This window comes from Anopheles stephensi, chromosome 2, assembly GCF_013141755.1.
Source record: "Anopheles stephensi strain Indian chromosome 2, UCI_ANSTEP_V1.0, whole genome shotgun sequence".
NCBI classification, from domain to species: Eukaryota; Metazoa; Arthropoda; class Insecta; order Diptera; family Culicidae; genus Anopheles; species Anopheles stephensi.
The window spans coordinates 25355176-25378037 of NC_050202.1; the positions used below are offsets into that span (position 1 = coordinate 25355176).

Below are 22862 nucleotides of genomic sequence, written 5' to 3' on the forward strand. Positions count from 1 at the left end.
GCTCAGCATCTGCCATGACTAACTTTTCCATCAAAATTGATTTATGCTCGTCTGGGTTTTTTTCGAGTAAAGACTACAACTTTCCGACCGGATCTCAATGTACCGAGTCCTTTCCTCTGCTGCTGCTGCTGCTGCTCAATTAACAACACCCGAGTACGCTCTCGCACAGACGACACCGGAAGCATCCCGGTCCCTGCTACAAATGAGCGGGAAGAACCAATTTAAATTCGATTCCAGCCGAATAAATCACTTAGAACCGAACCGAACACCGAAAATAAACACCAAACAGGCAAACCACAATTCTGACCGTACTACCCGATGGTTGGAGCTGGAGAGGAAGCGGAAATCGTATGCATCCGCCGCTCTGGCATGACGGAGACTTCCATCCGACGAGACACGAGGTGTAACTTGATTAGTAACTTTTGCTTGTTGAAGATTGTTTCGGGGAGCTCCGGAAGCGGAGAATGGGTCCAAGGTCAATAGAATTAAGGGTGTGATGTATGGATGGGTAGACATGGTGGTAGTGCAAGCTACCAGGTTTTAGACATAACAATGTACCCCATCCCTTTGGCGCATTACATCCCTGTCAGCTGAGAGCGGGAGGCAAAATATGTTCCTACTTGTCATATGAGAAAAGACGGACTCAGAGTTACTGAGATTTAAGTCCCGACTTATTTGCCCGTAACAGATGCCGCAGAATAAGAGGCTTGCCTAGTGTCGCCCGTTTCCGTGCATGTGTGTCTCATGACAAGAAACTAATCCGATTGTGAGGACACCATGTCTCTAATTGCCACAATCTGGATGCTTCCGTCATTCATCTCACCAAGAATGATTTCCGCCCAACGGACATTACCAGAACAATGGAATGAATGTCTTAGGAAATACGTCCTTAAATGGATCATTAATAAAGAGACAAGTGGGGCGAAAAGGGATCAACTCCGTGTTCTTGGTGCTCGGTTGCCGTCTTCTTGATGTTGATACACGCTCCAAAATGCTTGATTGCCTCAATTCGCTAATGGGAACGATAGGAAGCCATTATTATGATGGCGCACGCTCCCGACTGAGCATCGCCTCCAGTTCCTGGCGGTAAAACATAAAACGCTAAAATAAAAGAATTATTAAATGATCAGCTACTGGCTTTCACAACAGCGGGTGACGTCGAGCTATGACCACATTACTACACTCACAAACAAAAGCGTCACAAACACGATTAACCTTCATGGTCATTTTGCTTTTTGTGGCTACTATTCCCTTTTCCAATAGCTACGATAGCGGAACCCAAACGTCAGCAGAAAAACACAACTGAAATATTCAACAAATGTCCATCCAGGAAAAGAATTCTACGGGTGGGTTTGAGTTGAGGTCCACTCCACTGTGAAATGTCAACCGATGAAAATTATGAGCCGGGAAAAATGGTTGGCAAAGATTTACGGTCCTTGGTCACGACCACAGGACGCGACGATTGAGGACTCTGTTGTCCATTCGTTGTTTGTGGGCCGGATTGCTTGTCAAGCTCTAGCTGAACGCCCCGTGTCATGTTATATCCATATTTTTAACCTACATTCATGGGCAATTGGCGGGATGAAAATCCCTGTAAATGGCATTAAAACATGGCTGAACGTGAGTTTGATGGTCCGCTGGGCCGGTTATTAATAGACTTATCAATCGGATGCTTTTGATGCTTTGTTTACCGAAGCGGTGGGATTGCTTTTGATTGTCCCGTTCGTACACGCATAGTAACGGGGCCATAACTTCGCCTTTAATGCACCCTTTTCGAGCATTTACTGACCAATCAAAATTCCATCTCAGCACTGCGGGATGGAAACCCGATACTCCCAGCCTTGAAATGGCCGCGCAGTGAGAAGATTTCAACACTCGTGGCGTCGTCAATAGACACTTGATGTGCGTACGGGACTTGCTATGTAACCTTAGAATATCTCCGGTTAGACCCCGAGCGCGCAAACAAAGACTTGTGAATGAAATATGACCATGTTGGGCTTCCAAAAAAAGGGATCCATAATAGCCCACTCATTCGTAGGAGGATAAAACAAGCTGTCTCAAAGCACGTCGACGAGCTGCATGTGGTCACCATTTCTATTTGCTTTCTCCGGAGAATAACACCTAAATCAGCTAAACATGGAACGCGTGACCGAAACGAATCCGCAGCCCGGGACGACGAAACTCCGGACCAGACTCTCCGGTTACAGCAGCCGACGCACGTTACCAAAGCGCACCATAATGCCCTTCATATGCATACAAATGGATGCATTTTGTGTGCAGAATGTGTTTGCTGTTGCACTTAGCCATGCGTCTAACACCAGCTTTAACCCAGCGTGGACTGGTAGTAAAAATTAATTTTCAAATTTCAATTACATGTTCAAACATGATGTTGTTCTTCAGTCCGCGCTTAAGCCTTGGCGGACGTTCGTATCGAAAATGGTGGCTCATTTCCTTCATGTTTACTTTTCACACTATCCAAAGTCCATGCTCAATAGCATGCTGGATTACATTTCCTTCAGCGTCCACCACTGCGGGGAGGAAACATGAACCCCGGCAACCCATTACGCCCAAACAGATATATGGCTAACGGTGGGCTCTACGATACAAAGACGGGACCCACGGCATATTACCATTAACTTCCCCGATTCCCGGACAATGTGAGCCGACATTTTACTCAAAATCGGTAAATAAAACCGTTCCCGTGCTGCTGATATGAAATTTGATTCCTCCTGCACTCGGACGTTCCCGCGACGGTTGCCGCACGGGAAACAGTAACCTTTAGCGTGTTCGAATGGCTCGAGGGCGAAGCTTAATTGCATCCTCTCACCAACCTCTTCCGACCTGCTCTTTCACCCGGGCTAAAGCCGTAGGGTAAATGGAAGAAAATTAAATAGTTCCTGACGTTCGTCGGAATCGCTGCAACTGACCAATAACACCCCGGCGGCGTCAGCCGTGTGTGGCACGCGTACATTCTTCGGATTAACGGCCACGCTTGCACCGAATTCATTCCCCGTCGGGTGTACACCCCTTTTTGTGTGGTACCGGCACAGCCATTTGGGAGACCGCCTGGGCTGTGTACGACCGGAACTTCCGTCCAAAACTCGGCTGTTTCCCGCGGTACGCTACCCAAGGACGCATTAGACCATTTCGGGTTTGATTTATTCTGTCCCGCATTGGGCGATGTTGGCGAGTGTAGCGAGTCACTCGGTTAGAAGTTCAGGATTGCTGGGATTTTTGGACAGTTCCGGCTCGAGGGAGCAACTAATTCAATTAGACAAGTTAGAAACAAGAAATTGGGCGCGTTGTGTTGGTAGTCAGTTAAATAACTCCACGGACCTGACCTTTGTCCAGACACACACACACATACGCATGAAACAAAACAGGGCGAAGGGGAACGAACGGATAAGAGGTGGAGAAGACCGTTAACACGCCAGGGGGTGCGAAAATGATGAGCGTACCGACATAAGCAGGGTGCCGAATTTTATTGCATTAGATTTCATAATGAAGCATGTCCTGGGTACCGGTACCGGCCAGATGTTCTCCGGCGCGTGGACACTATACGGGAGATGAATTTACTGCCCTGGCAACATATGTGTTTTCACCTAATTTGTGGACAATAAATATTGCTACCTAATTGTTGTTGCCTGGGTCAACTAGCTTCTTCTAGGGTTCATTCTGTTTAGGGCAAGATCAAAGTCGTTGCTGTCGGACGTGGTGGCTGCATACGGCGAAACCGAACTCCTCTTACACGTGTAGCGGATTAACCACGAATTATGTAGATCTGCTGTTGACCTTCTCTAACCTACTGTAGGTCTGTCCAGTTTTCTTTTTAATATACCACGCTTACCATAAACATGGAACAAACATCTCGAGCCACATTAATATACCATCGTTAGCATTAGCAGAGCGGGAATGTCTACTCTCCCTACCACTGCAAGGAAGAAAAAAATCGTCCGATTCATCATAATCGAAAAACTGGGGGAAAAAATATGGACCACAAATCATTTCCCCCAGTACATATCTGCCCATCATGACGTTTATATGCATGGCTTCGATCGAAAAACCCTCTCGCCGATACGCCAAACCCTTCGGCTGACGGTGGAATACATCATTAGCATATCAATTTGTTCAACATGGGATTTTTATCTGTGGCCGCTCATTTCTCATTCCGCCCGAGATTTATGACGCCTTCGGAACTTCGGCAGCAGCAGCAGCAGCAGCCGAAGCGAGTTCAGTTTCTTTTGGGTACGCCAACGAAAATCCATCAAAAAGCGCGGCGTGTACGTCCATCGACAACCGAATCAATCTGGCGATCACTCTCCCTGTAGCAAGACCCTTTTGTTCACGGGTCTTCTCGGACGTTTCTCCATAGATGGTGCCGATCATCAGGCCGAAGACAAGCTATAGCCCCCCACCCCGAAAAGTCTAGTCGATTGTTTTCGAAAAAGATATTAAAAGCACTTGAGAAGAGAAATTTGGCCATCAGTGCCGGTTCGCGCTGCCGCTACTTCACCTCACCTACCAAGCCTAGCACCGCTTCCGGCTACAGATCTCGTCGACGAGCTGCTCAATCCAATGCATCCGGCTTTTACGAAGCTGCCGCCAAACCTTCCGTTGCCCTTTGACGCTACGAAACCGTTCCTCGGCAATGTCCGAATATGGGCGGAGGCTTGCATTGTACGGCACGTAATCCATGGGTTCTGGTGAGGGCGCCGGGTCAAACAGAAGATCACGCATCGTAACCTTAGATTTGCGTGCGGCCGATGGTCGGAGCGAGTGGATAATCTTCTGCGGCTGAGCGGGATGTTGTTTCCTGTCGGTTTGCGTCTTGCCCTGGACGTACGCACGAATCGGACTCTCGGCACATTTCTGCACCAGCACCGGAATTCGCGGCACGTTGACTTTTGGCAACTTCAACTTTTCGATCTTGGTACTGTGCGCCATCCAGTGGCCCCACTCGTCCCGTGTCATGCAGGTTTGGTAGACCGCTGGGTCGTTTCGTTTGCTTTGTTCGTTCGCTTCCCGGTCTTCCTCATCCTCCGAATCATCGGAATGTACACCGAACTCGGCCAATCGATATCGCTTCACCTCGAGCCTTGCCTCGGGAAGTTCCTTCGGCGTGTTTGTGTTGCAATAGTAATCCTCCACAAGCAACGCCTCGTCCCGGAGCTTTCGTCTATCCTCCATAATGTGTGCCTTATACGCTGCGAACTGTTTCACGGTTGTCGGATACTTACGAACCGTACGGTGTTGAAGTTGGCTCAGCTCCTCCAACCGGTTTCTAAGAGCCTCACGGAACTGGGCTTTGGCTTCGTTCCGGATGTCAGGCCGCGGGTATTCGGCTTCGTACTTTTCCGGATCGAACGGTGGCGGAGGTTTCTGGCGTTCGCGTTCCGCATCTTCAAGCTGCTGTCTAACACGGTCAAACTTTTGTAGGCATCTTGATTTCATGCGCTCCAAGAATTGTTCCTGTGCTTCAATCACGGGAGCTTTATCATCCCGGTGCATTATTGTCGGTGGTAGATAAGATCCAACTGAGCTAGATCGAACTTGGTGTGGAGGGATTTCGGGTTTCACGTGCTCGTTCTCATCCAGCAGTTCCTCCGGCAGGTCTTCCAGCAGCTCCTCGCTCTCATCGCCAGACGTATCGCCAGCTGTATCTTCTTTTTCTGGCGCTGGTTTACGGTTGAAGTACTCTCGAAACAATGCACTTCTAAGCAAAGCTCGTCGTGCACGGAAAAATGTCTTGCAGCATTCCCTCGATACAATTCTCCTGTCAGCAACAACTTTCTCCACCTCCGCCAGGTCCTCCTGCACCTCACTTTCCCGCGAACTCACATTATCCGCCACAATAACATCTTCTACACAGTGCTCAAGTGCTCGCGGTACTTCCGCCGGGCAAACACTCTTGACGTTGCGCTTGTGAAACACTTCCTCAATGGGCGTCCGTCTGGTGAAGGGGTTTGTGACGGTACATTTTCGCGGCTTCACATTCAACCCGTCGAAGGTGGACAGATGCCCCGGGAGATCTCGGTACGGGTGTTCGTAGTTTTTCCTTTCGTACGGTCGCCGGACGTCAAACTGTTCCTTGTCCCACTTCAGCCTCGGAACTTCTGCTGGAATTGACCGGCGGGTTTCAACGGACGTTGGTTGCGATTCGATTGAAGGTGTTCCGTCATCAGTTCGATCAGTGCTAAAGGAACGGAAATTTGTTGGATACGAATCGGTAGAAGCTACACCTGATGATGATGAGGTGGATGATGCCATCCTTCCAACGCCTACTGTAAACTGCGTACTTCCGAACAATGGTGCTGTTCAACCATGCTCCCATATACAGCGATTTGCATGGTAGAAAGGAAAACTACTACGCTTTCCTATTTCGCTACCTTCATTTGCACGCTGCTCATTCCCAAAAAAAAATCAAGCCTTCTCTTGAGCGTTACTGACCGAAGACCGTGAAGAAAAAAAAACTGTTGAATGTTTAATGAGCGTCACAATATGACATAAATTATGCCGCCAACTGAAAGATGTACCTCCGCAGCCCTTCGAACCATCCCATCTGCCGAATATTAGGGTGCTTTGTTGTACACCGTGTGTAACGCGTCGCAACCACACAAAGCTCATTTATTCGTCGCTGTATTCTTCGCTGCCGCGAACCAACATTAGGTCACACAGGTGGCATCAAGCGACAAATTATGCACGGGACAATGTGCCGGCTCTTCCGTTTGTTCTTTTCTACGGCCGTTAGGGTGCTGCTTTTGCGATTGCGCTAGGTGGCTCAACATCGCTATGACACATGATCCGGAATTAACCGGTAGCTTAACGAGTAATCGTACCCCTTTTAGGCTGTGGCCACACACACAAACGCTTGGTTAAAAGGGCATCCACAACAATCTTGCGCCATGAGGATATTATACCCTAGGGAACGGGTGTTCCCTTACAGAATCACCATTGGTGATGGCGTTGTCATGGAAGCAACCGGAGTATGTCAAACCTTCAACGTTTCGTAAAGATTCCTTCACAGTAGAATGTCTATCAACACTCTGGACTAGGCGTGCGTACTGAGCAGTGATATTCCGAGTGCTCTCAGTTATGGGGCTTATTAATTAAGACCCAAGTCGGGGCCATGTGTGTCGCACTGCAAAACCATTACCCAGCGCGAGCTCTCCAGAGTCGTGTGACATATGAGCTATGGTCAGGGCAGCTTTTCAAAATGTCGTAAATGGAAGTGGAAATGACGAAACAAGAGAACGAAGAGTGAGAGAGCGAGACAGGAGCTCGATAGGAGCATCAGATCCGGACGATATTCTACCCCATTCAAGAGGAAGAATGTTGGGAACGCGGGGCACGGTATAACAGCATGCCGCAGACAATATGGGACCAGAAATATGCAAAACTGTCATCCGCAATCGGACGGGTTTTTTTTTCGGTGGTCGTGGAGCACACCGTCGGGTGTTTGCCGAGGTCGAGTCACTTTTTGTTGAGCTGAGCTGAAGCTCTGGTCCAGACTTGCAAAAACCACGATACGCAGCACGCCGGGGGAATGTGACACGTGAACGACAGCTTTGCGGCTTTACGTACGTTATTGGATTGAAATTTCGGATTGACTTCATATACTTCTCATCCCCCAAAAACAAAATCCTCACCGGAACCGGTCCTAACAAACGTCCTGAGCACAGTGCGGGTCGTTACAGGTCGTTTGGAATTCGTACTGACGGAGATGTTTTTTATGGCTCCTGGTGCGTGCAACCGTGCTGGTAACCGGTAACACCGGCTTATACTTGGATTGTGCACTTCTGGACAAGTGGGGCGTGCAACGAATCTTAATCGAAAACCACCAAACTCTCGTCTCGGATCCCAAATGCAACGGCGAGGGATTATAGCGAGTACGATGCTCCTCCCCTCTGTGGGATGGTACTTAAATTCGTTCATGCGTACAGTTTTTGGTGGTGCGAGCATTGTGAGCGTAGGAGTGAGCTGTTTCTTGGTGGATTCTAGTTTGTCCATCATCCACCAGAAATGTCCAATGATGTGTGCGCCCCGCTAACATATCCGGCGGTATATCTCGATTAACGTTACGAGCGGAACACATAATGATGGCCCCGATGCTCAGAGTCTAAATTTTATGGCATCTTCTACTTGCTTGCTCTTGGTGGAGATATAAGCTGCAGTCCTTCTTATCTCCTCTTAGGAGACAAGTATCGTCAACCGAAGCTGCCATGGCGTGCAGAATTTCTTCATAATCGCTATAAACACGCCACTCGTGTCCTAAATGCCTTAATTTGTGTGCATTAATGTGGACACTGTTTATGATTTCGAACGGCGTGCTGTGCTCTGTGTGCTCTGTGGTGTAAATACCTTCAAGCGAACAAAGTTTATCTACAGACCTGTTTATCTGGCATATGTTTACGGCCAAACGGGCTTCTCCCAATCCGGTATGAATTATATATGCAAATACTACTTCTCCTCAGTCGAGAAACGCTCCGTATGTTCTTCTCGTATTCTTGTTCGCATGGTTTTAAAATCTAGAGTTGTTGTTAAACAAGGATGTTCGGATCGCAGCCTAGAGGCGCCTCTGGTATGTAGCATGTCAGGGACGCCTGACGTTTGGCAGAGATAAATTTAAAAAAAAAAACGACCTTGCAGCTTACTCGCTCGTATGACATCAATGACGTAAGTTCTACGCGCTGCATACGAGATTGACGGCGCCACACGGATAACGATACGTGCACCGAAGGAATCTGGTCGCTTTAGCAAAAGTGTCTCCTAACGAGTGACATTGATGCGTACAGATGATGTCAGACGAGGTGGTTCGATTCTAGCCATGTTAACGACATGTCGAATCGCTTAAAATTCATCTGGATTCGTCTCGAATAGTGGCCAAATCGTGTCTAGCGTCTAGCTTTCTTCGCTAGATAACATTCCGCAGATCCTGTCGCCATTCTTTTGCCCTTGAAACGAGAAGTGAGTTACATTTCTTAATGAACTTTCCCTTTTTGGTGCTTGGATGCTATCATCAATTCCTATGGCACGAACAAAATATCCGTTCCGATCAGCCTAAGCGCACCTTGTGAGAGTAAATTCAATTCCTACAGACCTTTTTTTTGTCGAACAGATAATCATCCTCTTGGTACGTGTTCTTCGCGCGGTGATCAAATATTTGACACCTTCAGCACGAGCAACTTCCGAGTAAAGGAATTTCAAACATCACACTTTTTCGTGGTCGTGTTCTTCTAGCACGCTAAACTGTCCATTGAGAAGAAAACCCTTTTCGTAAGGTTGTTTTCTCTCCTTTTTTTGGGTAACTTGGGCGATGACAACCAGAACGTACAACTTGGGAAAAAAAAACATTCAAGGCGACCTTTTTCCCGACCATATTCATCACGCCGGTGACTTCGTAGCGCAAAACTTTTTAACTAATGGAATTGAAAACGAAAATGCTTGTCGTAAGTTGGATTAAACGCTTTTTTATCATTTCTTTCTAAACGATCGTAGAACACGAAGTTATCCAACCAATAATCACGACAATATTTTTTTCGTGCGAAATTAATTAACAGTTTTAAATTTTTAGAAGACTTGTAGTAAAATACAAAAAAATAAAATCAAAAAAGGATATGCACTTGAATGTTGCATTTGATATCATAAAATAGTTATTGTTTAAAACAAACGCAGAAGACGGTAAAACAAGCAGACAAAAAATGTCTAATAAATCTTATTGACTTATTAAAATTGAAATAAAATTATTTATTAGCATTAACAAAACCAAGTTTTAGTGTTGACACAGGGCTTTTCAATTGATAAGGCAACATTTTTTCCTTGGCACTACGACCTCGAGAGGTCTCGACCTGCCATTTATGATTTTCTGTGACTTGATTTTACCTGTAGCATAGTAGTCAGTCAGGTCTAAATAGGATTTGATATTTGACAATACCAACGGCCACTATGACAATATCATCTGAGGACTTCACAATAAAAGGTATTTGATTCCCCTGTCATCTGAAGCCGTTTCCATATCAACTTGCTTTGTTTACCATTTCATCTAAGGAGCCTACAATAAAAATTGATGATATTGCCATATCAACTGAAAATCCCTGTTATGTAAAAGCATCGATCCTTTTTGTAAACTGTTTACATGAAATAGTAAACAAAACAAGATGACATTTGAAGTACTACAGAAGACAGGAGAATCAATTAGCTTTTCTTGTGAAGTTACCAGATGATATTGTAATTGTAGCCGATGATATTGTAGACGACCGTCTGTTAGCGCTCGGGTAAGTGCGTAACTTATAGGTATAAACGCGGGCTTTGAGAATGAGCTGTTAACTGCTTGCAGAAGATCAGTGTTATTAGAATTATAATTTTACGTCAGGAAACACTTTTTGCATATTCACTAATTCAGTTGACAATACTTGTGTTTTACTTTCCCAACAAAATGAACTTCAAGTAAATGTGGGCATTTTCCACTAACCCGATCGCTGACAGGCCGTCTGCAATATCATCGTTTACATTTACAATATCATCTGGTACCTTTACAATAAAAGTTAATTGATTCCCCCGTCACTTGAAGCTGTTCAAATGTCAACCAGCTTTGTTTACCATATCATGTAAAGAGTTTACAAAAAGGATCGATGTTTTTATATTATCACCAGAAAAACCCTGTAATTATTCTCGCAAGTTAACTAAATCAATTTTTTCTTCGAAAATTGCTTTTTAATATTCACAAAACAATGTTATTTTCATAATAATCGATATTCAAATAAACAAGCTAATAAAATAAGTATCAATCATCTTCAGACACTCCAGTAAGCGACATCGCATAGGATCAAGAAGGAATAAAACCACTTTTCCGTCTCGATAAAACACTTCCCGGCATTTGCTTATGCCATTTCTTTTCGCCACTTTTTCCCTTTTGTAATTTTCATTCCTCTCGGAAGTAATGTCTCACTTTTGCTGTCGTTCGTGGATAAATTTCCCACACCACACCGCTATGCTAGATATTTATCGTTCGTTCTGTTCTGTCTTTCCGTTATCAGACTCCTTCCTGTCGTTAGTCGTTACATTTTGGTAATATAAATCCTTAAAGCCCTTCTTTTTGCTTCAACGCATTCGTTTTTTTTTTTCCTACGCCAGTCGCCTAGCCAGTCGCTGCCTGCCCAGACAGACGGTCTGAAAAATGAGCTTTCAGTGGAACGATTTTTGAGTCGAGTCGTTTTTTTTTTTTAGCGCTACGTTCACCGTCGAAACGACAGTTTGATGGAAGCGTACTTATTTTGGCGTCACTTGGTGGCGAGAGTGATTCATTGATTGCCCAACGCTGCAAGAAGCTGCAGGAAGGCAGTTCGAAAGAAATGGTCACAAAAACGATCAAAAGACGACAACAATGTGGTTGAAGTTGTGTTTACTGATCTTTTTTTTCCTGCTCTGGGTCTTCTTTCTCTGGGCAAATTTCTCAATTTGAAGGGCAGATGTGTTACTGTAAGTGGTATTTAATATTTCAACCAGTCAGTTAGCCCGCATTCCATAGTAAAGTTAAAGTTGAAGTGAAGTTTCAACGGCAAGCGAATAAATTTTGAAACACGAGAAGGAAACGAAAGCACATACCAAAGAGAATAGTTTATCGCTTTTTGTAAAGTATATTTTGAAACTGTTCTTTAACCTCTCAAGACGCAATCTCTCGGTCTCTTGAACGCCTTATCGTTCGTTGTTTGTTGTGTAATTTGAAAGCATTACCCCACACTCTATATACGATCCGACGGAAGAGACAGCAACTCGTTAGCAATCCGAGAAGAACTTATCTCGCGCTAGTCTGTTGTTTGTCAACGTAAACTTTATTAAGTAAACGCTCGGTGCTCGTCTCTTTCTGGTGTACTATAATGTCCCTTTTTTTGTTGTTGAAAGAATGCAACGAAGTAGAAACATTGCCACACTCTCCACATGGTGGTTGCCTGCTGCTATCTATCTTTATGGCGGGCAGATATTCCCTCCGAGAGGTGCAAACAGGGCTCGTCGGCTCATGCAAACAGAATGTTTTCTTGCTGTGCACCGGATAAACATCCCAAGCCCTTCTAGCTACGTGGAGATATAAAGTACTGATGGTGAAGAAGAAAAAAAAACACAAACATTCCGACGTATTGTGACGCCGGGAATGTGCAGCGAGATAAAAAAAGAAGCGTAAGACAAACACATTCTCCCCACGCCCAAGATGCAGATCCTTCTCGCGTTGAATTGCAATAAAACGGGGACGCTTGGTATGATGTTGGGGTGTTTTTTTTTTATCTTTTTCGTAGTTTGCGCTTTTGCTTTCACATTATACGTGGCCAGATTGCATGGGATTTGATGATTTATGATATCGTGCGCATTCCGTGCCGGAAAGGTTACGCCAAAATGCCGCCATCGGAGCATTTGAATATCGTTTTTTTATACCAAAAGTAAGGCAAAAAAGGGACATTTCACACCTTGGATAGGAAGAATTTGAAGAAGATTAATTGCTGTTAGTAGAGTATTTCGAATAATTGTTGTTGTATGGAATTATAATGGAGATTTTTGTTTGCTAAATTAATTACTCTAGTGCGCATCTATCTGTTAATCTATCTGTCTCTGTAAATAAACGATTAAAAAAAGGTTCTGTTCGTGATAGAGCTATAAAAATTGCTATAATTTTTGCCTTCTTGGGTATTACCTCGGCTTTCATAATTTTTATGATATTACCAAAAGTATTCTTCCTCGGCACTACACACTCGAGAGGACTCGGCCTACGATTTCTGGCTTTCTGTGACTTAAATTTACCCATAGTAAAGTAGTCAGCCCTACGTACGGGGAGGCGGTCTAGATGGGATTTGAACCCCGGCCCTGCCGTCTGGCAGACTGGCACCGTTATCGCCTCGGCCACCAGACCGTGCCTCAATTAATTACCAAAAGTAGATTAAAAGTGTTCATGGCTTGCGTATTGTTGCACTTGTTATTTGAGTTCGAATAGAAGAGTTATTCGAGCAAATTTTAAAATTTTTAATTTGCGATCACCTACTTTGCTTTCACTAGATATTAGAGGGCAGCTCGGTGGTGGATGAGGACTGGGGTTCAAATCCCATCAGGACTGTTGGCCCGTAGTCAGGACTGACTGTCCAACTACGTGGTATCATTAAGTCTAATAAGCCAGAAATGGCAGGCATGACCTAAGAGGGTAAGAGGTCGTTAGCCCAAAGGAGATTGAAATTTTTAATTATATATTACGACGCTTTGAACATTCGAGGTTTCAGTTAACACATGACCGTACAAACAAAACGTTTACTGTGCAAACACTTGCTTTATGAGAAGCCTGAAGGTATGCAATACGCAACACAAAACTTGCATTGCTACAAGCAACTTGCAACTTCTGTATTTAATTTTAGTTCCAAAATGCACATATTTGCATTTTATCACAGTTTTATAGCGTGCCACAGCAAAATTAAGGCTACAGTTCATTTCTCCAACTGATTATTACCTTCATTTAGCGAGATTTCCACATCCATAAATTTTCATCAATAAAATATTCCATTAAAAACCCGCTAAAACCAGCGCAATAAATCATTCCATTCCATTGTCCCATGCAAGCCAGCCGCCGTTAGTGCGCTCTCGCAATTAAATGCATTCGCCATGGGCTGGATGAGACGTAGCATTGTGTGTGGAACGAATGCATTGGCGGCGCAGTAAGCTTTCTTTCGTCCTCCAAAGTACAAAAAAACCCGCAGCGCAGCATGCAACGAAAAACCGACTCAAGTGCATCCTTCCGTTGGATTGTTTTGGCCGAAATCGAGCGCTCGAACCGAAACACCGTGCCCGTGTGGCTTATTATTATGCATTCTTACCGGTGTCCACATCTTCCTGCTAATAGTGGAGAAAACCCGTGACGAATCTATCGCTTCCCTCCAGTACGAGTCTGTACAGCGCGTTTTGTTCTACGCTTTTACGGTCCACTTTTCGTCACCTGATGCCGATTCCGTGGCTCGATTACTGCTTCCGTAAGGTTCCGGTCGACGGTTTGTTTTGCAGCGAATATCCGTTCCAGCATTGCACATCAGCGTTTCCAACTGGCTCACGAAGCTGGTTTCAGGAACGAACGGAGGCTTGGCGAGGCAAACCGCCAATGACCGCCAAGTGTGGCGAAATCTCAGCACAGCAACGCCCCCGTAGACGCTTCACGCTCTGCTGGAGAAAGAGTCGGCCATGCCTATTTAAATTTGATTTAATCTTGTTCTTTTGCACACAAGCCTCTCTAGTTTGCTTGTTACTGCGATGGTTAAAGTTGTGAAAAATGTCTTGTCGGTGTAGATAAGCGCGAAAAACAACATCTACCGGAAACAGTAAGATTGGACAGACGGTTGGAGTGTGAACCTTTTGGGGCCGGTACAAATCGGTACAAACAAAAGTGTTTTAACACTTCAGCTTAAAGAGTGTTGTGCGTACTCTCGAAGACTCCTTCTCTTCAAGGACTTTTGCGAACAAACGTATATTTATGCCGTGTCAGTAAGAATATTCTGCTTTTGTTCCTTGATGCGAGTGCTTTTTTCACACCTCATTTCTTTCTTATGTAAATATGGACATATTTTAAATTATGGTTGGAATTGTGTATTGATTTTATGAGGAATAATATTTGCTCAATTTGCATCACTTTTTCCCTTCATACAAACACATCTTTAAATTATACATGTTTCACGTCAACCACCGGATGACAGATGATGACGGCGGGTTTACTTTCGTATTCATCGTGCGTTGAAAAATGGCACATGAAACAGGAAGAAAAGAACGTTGAATGCCCCGTAATTGAAAAAGAAAAGCTTACCCCTACAATAATTAGATGGTGTTGTGCTAAACGATCGTTACAGTTTCGGGAGGGAAAATTGGTCTTGTGGATCAACCCACGTGGTTGATCGCTAACACCAACTAACTAACTTGCTGGCTGATTGTTTTCCATCGCCCTTTTTTCACCACGCCAAAGGTGGTAAATTTATGCGCCTTATAAGGGAGAAACTCGTAAGACCCGAGCGACTTCTTCGGGTTCGTTTTCTGTTCATCCCCCCATTCACGCACCAGTACCTTGAATTTGCATCTTCAAAAATAGGTATTTTTTGGCGCAAAAAAGTCGGGGGTCTTTTTTGTGTCGCTTATTATTCATTAGCATTTTCTGACCGTTGATTGTGCACCGTAGCAAGGGACGTTTCGTCACGTCTTCACCGTTTTGTTCGTGTCGTTCGCTCGGGATGACGGTGATTTATGTGATACAAACTGGGCAGTTTTCGAAGCCCGGGCGGCACGGTGTATTACTCATCGGTTTATACGCTTTAAGGGTTAATTCTTTGTACTGCGTGTGTTTGTTTGTGGGAAGGGTTTGCTAAAAAATGGAAAACAATCACGTACATGCATGCGCTGACAGAAACATTATCAGCTGCAGGCAAGTAAGCGTGGTAGTTGATGCCGAATAGTGGTAGTAGCCCCATTCTGACTGACAGATGGTGACAGATTCATGGCTTCTGTAGAACGGTTGGTCGCTTTTGAAATGAAGTGATTTGTGTTTGGTTAAAATGTTGTACCGTTTGATGGGGCATGAAGTTAAACAACATCAGCTTGAATTAAAAAGAAAAGAAATTAGTTCCATATTTATTGAACTTTACCCTGAAACAGAGTCTGCCAAATAAGCCTAAAACGAAAGACTAAACCCTCTCAATACCTCTCAATAATTAAAAAATAAGTTTTTGTAGGTTAACTACTGAAGATGGTTTAGTAGTATCGCCCCCCATACTTCACACGACAAGATCTCTACCATGTCCCATCCTATCATTAACCGACGCGCGAAACTGAGTATGTTGTCAATACCAAATAAAGTCAAGGAAAGCGGCAGATGTGTCCAGACGTTAAGGTGTCAAAAAATAAGAAGTGAAAAAAAGCGCATCAGAGACACAAAGAGACTGTTGTTCAAAGGTGAAGAGAAAAACCTCTTAACCACGTTCGAGATGAAGATGCTCAAAGCTTAAGATACGTCCTCATGGTCCTTAGGTATGAGTGAAAGGACAGGTAAAAGGTGTCACACACCGCTTTAATGATGGACGACTGTGGAGCCTCTCTGGCTCTGCCTTACTTTGTTTTCTCGTGACTACCTCGACAAATTTCGACGGTCTTTGCACGAACTCATAGACGAAAAGTTATTGGTGCGGCGTTTGGGAGAACAGAACACAACCCAGTCCAGATTTGAACCCAGACCGGGCATCTTACCTTGTTCTTCTGTTATTGCCGATACGAATGTCGCTATTTGCCGGGCATGATTTTGGCCTGTATAATTGCATACTTGTTATGCATCTTACTAGATACATTAGATCCGCGAGTACTGAAGATACACATTAGAAAGACTCTCAGAAAGTCTTTTGAGACAAAGGGACGGTGAGTGGATTAGTTAAGGTGTTGAATACATCATACAAATTTATCTCAATTATATCATTATATAGGTAATGCTATCACACCCATAACGCAGTGCTAAACTGTTCTCGCTCTCTCTTATTGGCCTAACGACCTCTTAAGGTCATGCCTGCCTCTTCTGGCTTACTAGACTTGATGATACCACCTAGTTGGATAGTCAGGCCTCATCTACGGGGGAACGATTTGGGTGAGATTTGAGCTCTGGTCGTGGCGTATGAAGACCGGCGCCATCGCCTCTACCACCGGGCCCTAAACTGTTATTAATGTATTTATGAATTATCCACCTTTAAAATGTGTCAAAGGCATTGGATCTTAGACCTATGTTGCAATAGCTATTAAAGATCAATTAAATGTAAATCAACGATAAATAAATGTATTTAATGCTCTAATTTAAATCATGCTTCATAGCTCATGTACATACAATGGTCTTCGACACACACACACCTCCATCACATATTACACACCCATAAATCTCCTTCCCTCGATAGACTCGTTGCGATCGTTGCCTCCTGATCATTATGCAAGCAGCAAACTCCTTTATGGAGCATAGATTGTGATTGATGTAGAAACTGTTGCCTCACATGACATGGACCGGTGGTTGTGGATTAACAATTCCATCTCACCCCGGTGCGTTGTTTTTTGTTAAGTGATGAGAATATTAATCAATTCCACGCCGCTTGTTTTTTCAAGCTGATATAAAAAATACCTTTTTTATTCCTCCTCCATGCCTTCCTTCATTAGTATTGAGCTCATGTTTTTCTCACCATTTGTTCGCACTTTCCCTCCTGCGATGGTTTTTGGGCGGTCCGATCAAAACTACCAGAACCGAAACCAACACCACACACTGGTGGCAAATGGCATTAATTTATGAGTTTGGGCCCCCAAGTAATTACCACCGACAAATCGTCTACGCCGGTACCAAACTTTGCTTGGCTGGTTTGCCTTCGGTTCGAGTGGCATTATGTTTTAAGGGCTGGCCATAATAATTACCCAATAAACGAATCACCCAATCGATTACACCCGGTGTACACCTTCACACTTTCACATCGCGCTCTTTCGAAATGATCGGTCGATTTTATGCAAAGCAGTACTTAAAAATCGTCACCATGTTTTTCCGAAAAGGGCTCGTTTTGTTTCGATCCACTCGAACAACAACAACATGACGCCTTTACGACCCATTTCAGCATCGAGAATGAATCGAGCAAGCATGCAAGATACGATCTGCACAACGGTTTTGTAGTCGCAGTTGCATAACGCAGCGCATCTCGGTTGCCCATCAACAAAACAGCACTCCACACACACACACGCGAGTGATGCAAGTTGGCGGTTCCGCACGGTAAAATCTCACTTTAACGCATGACACTCTCAATTTGCATATCCGTTCGCCATTCATCAACCACCGGCAGACACGACACGGGGTAGTGCGAAAAGTGTAATGGGGAAAAAAGAAAATAGACCATGCCGAGCGCCGCACACCGTGTGTGTGTTGTGTGTTGGGGTAGATGCATCTGCATTTGAAGGCCAAGAGCAGCAGCAGCATCACCACCCGGACTCCTCTCGACCGGTGGGAGTAAAATTAACAAAAAAGCATAAAATTACGCCTATCCATATTCCGGCGGGACTGTCCACCATCAAAGCCGACGTACCGTGCCCGAGGGCAATAATTTTAATTACTTTGTTTGGTCTCCGCTAACTGGCGTCACTTTATTACGACGGGTTTGCCGCATTCTATCCGTCCGTGTGGTCGGTAGTGCGTGCCTTTCATTAATCGGATGATGCAAATGTGGTTTCATGCACAGGAACAGCTGATGGGACGCGTTTCACTGCAAGCCTTTTCTAAAGATGTTGTCCCCAATATGTATAAAACGATATGTTAATCATTTTGACGTACAATCTGTGGAAAGCAGCATTAAATCCTGGTCACGGCACCAGGTATGATGATGAAGGAGACTCACTTCGTGGTTCAAACTGAGCGTAGGGAAAGGACAGAGTTTTCGGTGGGATATTTATTGTACTAATATTATTATCGCATGGGGCGGTCCGGTGGCCGAGGCGACAGCGGCGCCGTTCTTCACACGGCAGGGCCGGGGTTCAAATCCCATCCAGACCGCCTCCCCGTACTTAAGGCTGACTACTTTTCTACGGGTAAAATTAAGTCACAGAAAGCCAGAAATGGCAGGCCCAGACCTCTAGAGGTTGTAGTGCCAAAGAAGAAGAAGAAGAATATTATCGCAAAGTCTGGTCCAGTGAATGTGTGCAGCGGCTTAGCTTAAGCTTGGCCTGTAGATATTTAATTAAAAAATCATTTACTGTAATTATCTCCTCTATAAAATTGTCCGTCTGAACCAAATCTATTCAAACTTCATACGATGCAATCGATGTTCATGTATCTTGATTTAATTCAGTCAGTTTTTATATAACGATTCAATAATTATTTTATAGTTAATTTCACTTAAAACATTATTGAATACGGCCAGGCCGTTCTTCATGAATAAAAAAAAAAATTAAATCCTGGTCACGGCACCAGTCACAAATGAGAATATTTTTATTACTTTCTCCAATAAGCTAGTCTTCAGCTTTAAGCTCAAACCTGTTTCTTATTTAGGTGCTCAATGCTTATTTAATTTAGTATATTATCTTAACAAAAAAAAAAAACAATATGTTAATAATTCTAAAGTATTTACTTTATATAATTCATATCTAAATTTTACCGTGGTAACAGTATCAGATTGGAGCTTAATGCGATTAAACTTATTTTTCCTCCAGTTTAATAATATCAGTGTGTATAAAACACTAAACTGATAAAAAAAATCTAATTCTACTTCTTAAATCCTGGTCACGGCACCAACTGTTTTGGAGGTTAGCTTTACTTTTTTCGACTAAAATGAAAAAGTTTTCAAATCTCATAACCAAATCTAATCGATCTAGAAATTCTCGAAAACAATTTATCTACCACCTAACCTTGAACGGCACCAATATAACTCAACCAAATTGCATCGACGGTCGCGTGCCTCGCAGCAAATTGTTATGGAACGCTCAAGCACAACCTCGTTCTTTGCGTTGCCAAACCGTAGTACGTCTTAAAGATATGTCAATTTACATTATTATATTTTTGCATACCTTTCCTGCCGATGACGTGCTTGGTTCACGTTAAAGGGCAAATACGTCCTCCGACACACAGGGATCAGGTGACCGATTCCAAAGAGACTGTTACGTCTGCTCGACTATTTATTTATAGCGAACATTAATCATAACCACCCGGGTGGACTTGAGTTGTGCCTGATGCAATCGTTTTTAGCACATCCAAGGCAAAACTAATCTTGACCTTGCGCTTCTTTTCCCCTCCCTTTTTTACAAAAAAAAGACTCATATTCCACCATGTAACAATTTTCCCGGTAGACCCATCAAGGCCCATAAATGCAACAAAAAAACTATCGCATGATTAACCTCCAAACGGTTTCACAATCGATCCCATTTGGCTGACTGGTCGGTCGCTTACCGCACAGTTTTTTTTATTGCGCAAAACATAACCTTCCGCAAAAAAAAACTCCGACACAATCTTGCTTCTGCATATTGAACCGTTAGCGTGTGTCGTGGGTGGTTATTTAGCCCGGTTTTTGAGGAGCGAGAAAGGAAGAGATAGAGTTTTGAGGAGCCCGGGCACTCGGCGACAGGAAAAAAACAAGACCACACAAAGACCAGCCCAGAAGGAAATGGGGAGAAAATGTGCAGGCGACCGAACGGAACGAGACGCAGGAAAATCGACTCCACTATGGCGCAGCGTGCTGTTGGTTATTGTTTGACTGTGTAGCCAAGGTGAAACTTTCTTCCGTCGGCGGAAGAATTCTGTCGCCAGGTCCTCGTGTGCCGCTTAAATTGATCGAAATTCCCACCCAGATTGCGGGGCAGGCTGACACAGACTCAGTGGGCTCCGACGTGACGTGATTGGTGTTGGAAAGAAAGTCACTTCAAAAAAAGTTCTCAGGGGTGGTCTTCTTTTCAAAGTTCGTGTTTGGTGGGACAATTTGGAGTCGAATCGAATAAAGTTGACTGTAAGGCGCGGTACAAATACAACCGATTTGTGGACATAATTAAACCAACAAGAAATTTGTACAGCAAGCCCGCGTAAGACGCATTAATTGGGTAAAAGTTTATCCAAAGGCTCCAATTCCCAGCTGTACTTATCCTCCATTCATATTCATCCGCAATAGAGAAACGCTATACGTGTGCCAACTTATTACGGAGCTCATCAGATTACGGGCGACCTATATATTATCCTTCCAATATCTCGTGGCGCTATACATTTCTGTTACCGATGTTACACTGCTGCGTCATGAAATGCAATTCTTCATCACGAATTCCATGAATTTCCAGTCCAATTTCTTTCTCGTTTCGAGCGGCACATTTACATTACTTGGATTACTCCGAAAAGATGTCTCACGTCTTCTTGTTGGGTTGACGGCTTTTTACAACGTTTGCTTTGCAGCATTCCAATTCACCTTCTTCGGATCGTCGTGGCAGCACAGAATGTGCGCTGACAGCATCATTAAATGTCACACCGTCACAGCTTTCATTCGCTCGGTGTCGCCCTTTGTAAAGAGTTTCCCACCACGTCATTAAACATCACGACCTCTCTCCGTAGTAGCAATCTATCTTTTTGTCAGATCCGAAACCGAAGCGGCCACCACAGGTGAGCTCGAAAACGATCAAATTTAATTTTTACGAGAAGTAATTTTCTCTGGACACTTCCCCGGCGCGGAAGTTTAGAAAGGCAGGCAGTAGGTTTGCCGAAGCTCCGACAATCTTCCCGTCGTTGGTTTGACTAAACGGAAACGAAAATTAACCATTAATAGCATTAGAGAGACAAACAAACTGTGCCCAATTATGGATTGAGCTTCGAGGGCTATAACAAGTAGTGTGCAGACTCGTGTGACTTGTGACCATGTTACTGACAGCATGTAATTTAATCCTAGTTGGGGCGGGTCTCTGAATGCGGCAATGATGTAACAAGATGGTCGGTTAACATGAAGGGTCGCTCCCAGACAATGGCAACGCTGCTCTATCGGCATCACCAAAGACGCCGGGTCCGCAGTTGGCAAATAAACAAAGCACTAAAACATCTCCCGAAAGTATCGAGACATCGGCGACCGGACCGGCGGCTATCAACCACCGGCATCATAAACCTTCGCCACGATCGATATCGAATAACATCAGCAACATCATTGTCGCGTCAACATCATCATCCTGGGGGGGAAGTGCCATAGCCGATGGGCGATCCGATTGGACGTACTTCGTCAACCGACACCACCAGTTTCCACTCTACTCGTGTGGGGAGTTATCGCTTCTGTCTTTCTCCCTGACCAGTTCCAATATTCTAGGCGCCCAAAAGTCTCAGTTTTTTGGGAGCTTTTTCAAACGTCGCCCGAAATCCCAGACGACGGTACGCATTAAGCTGAGGAATGCTGTTGCAGTGTCAGTACTCTACCATTTTCTACTAGCTCAATCATGTCATATCCAGAGCATAGTTGCCCCAAGCACCAAAAAACGACCGGATCTCCGATAACCCTGACCGACAAAACGCGCTCATCAGTCTGGAGTAGTGGAGAGAGTCCGGGTGATGTAAATTGACACTGAAATGACTTCCCCCGTGGCTTCTCCCCGGTTTAAATGACGCCACTCTTTTCTAATTCCGACATGCATTCGTATGCAATTGGTACAAAGTGCAACTCGGCCTCGGTGCTCTCTGATGCAATTTTAGTAATGACCAGAGTGCGGCACTAGTGGGAATAAAGGTGAATTGACGTTTGGATGTGTGTTTTTCGGGGTAGTGCATGGTATTTTGGACGTCCATTGTACCTCACCGAAGATTGGACTTACCGGGAGGGGGCATTAAATGACCTCCAGGAATAAGCTCTCTAATGGAAATCTAATCAAAGTGGACGATTTAAACTCCTGTGGTTAAATTTAGACTAATATTTTCCCTGTTTCCTGGTTTCATTTCAGAGATTAAAACCCTCGAGACAGCTTGCGCACCGTTCCAGTTCCTATTTACACACGTGCCGTTCGCAAAACAGTTTCGCAAAATGGCCAATGTGCGGTGGAACATCCGACGCTCGTCGGCTACGATCTGTCTCGCTGCTGTGTTCTGCCTCCTAGTGCTTCCGCACCATACCGACGCATCCACGAGCAGCGTATTCAAGGCACTGTCGATCGGTGCCAGCACGCAGTCCGTCACGTCCAGCACACTGTCCTGGGAGAAGTTCAGCGAAGCCGAAACGCATCTCCAGTTTGCCGTGAAAACGTTCGAACCCGAGCAGCACTCGCGGGAAACAGCTGAAAGTGAGCAGGTTGGTGTGAACGTTTTGGCCAAACTTTTTCCCATCTTCCATCAGCATTTTCCTTTATATTAATCCATA

At 44.5% G+C, this 22862-nt stretch overlaps 2 protein-coding genes across 6 annotated transcripts in view; one reads left to right on the plus strand and one right to left on the minus strand.

The window, feature by feature from the left end:
- The window catches only part of LOC118505915 (protein unzipped-like), a 64177-nt gene that overhangs the window by 37143 nt on the left and 4172 nt on the right, over window positions 1-22862 (plus strand). For all 5 annotated transcript variants that reach the window (XM_036042380.1, XM_036042378.1, XM_036042379.1 and 2 more), the window contains exon 5: window positions 22450-22793. In XM_036042380.1, coding sequence (XP_035898273.1) covers window positions 22530-22793 — 264 coding nt within the window. In that variant the 5' untranslated portion in view covers window positions 22450-22529. The remainder of the gene's footprint in view (window positions 1-22449; window positions 22794-22862) is intronic.
- Window positions 3473-6288, minus strand: LOC118505913. The gene is made up of 2 exons (XM_036042372.1): window positions 4523-6288; window positions 3473-4460 (listed from the first exon to the last, which is right to left on the minus strand). Exon 1 carries the CDS (start codon window positions 6265-6267, stop codon window positions 4528-4530), a length of 1740 nt encoding a protein of 579 aa, XP_035898265.1. The 5' UTR covers window positions 6268-6288; the 3' UTR covers window positions 3473-4460; window positions 4523-4527.

Coding starts and splice junctions, on each gene's coding strand:
- LOC118505913 (XM_036042372.1), bottom strand. CDS start 6,267: ATGGCATCATCCACCTCATCATCATCAGGTGTAGCTTCTACCGATTCG.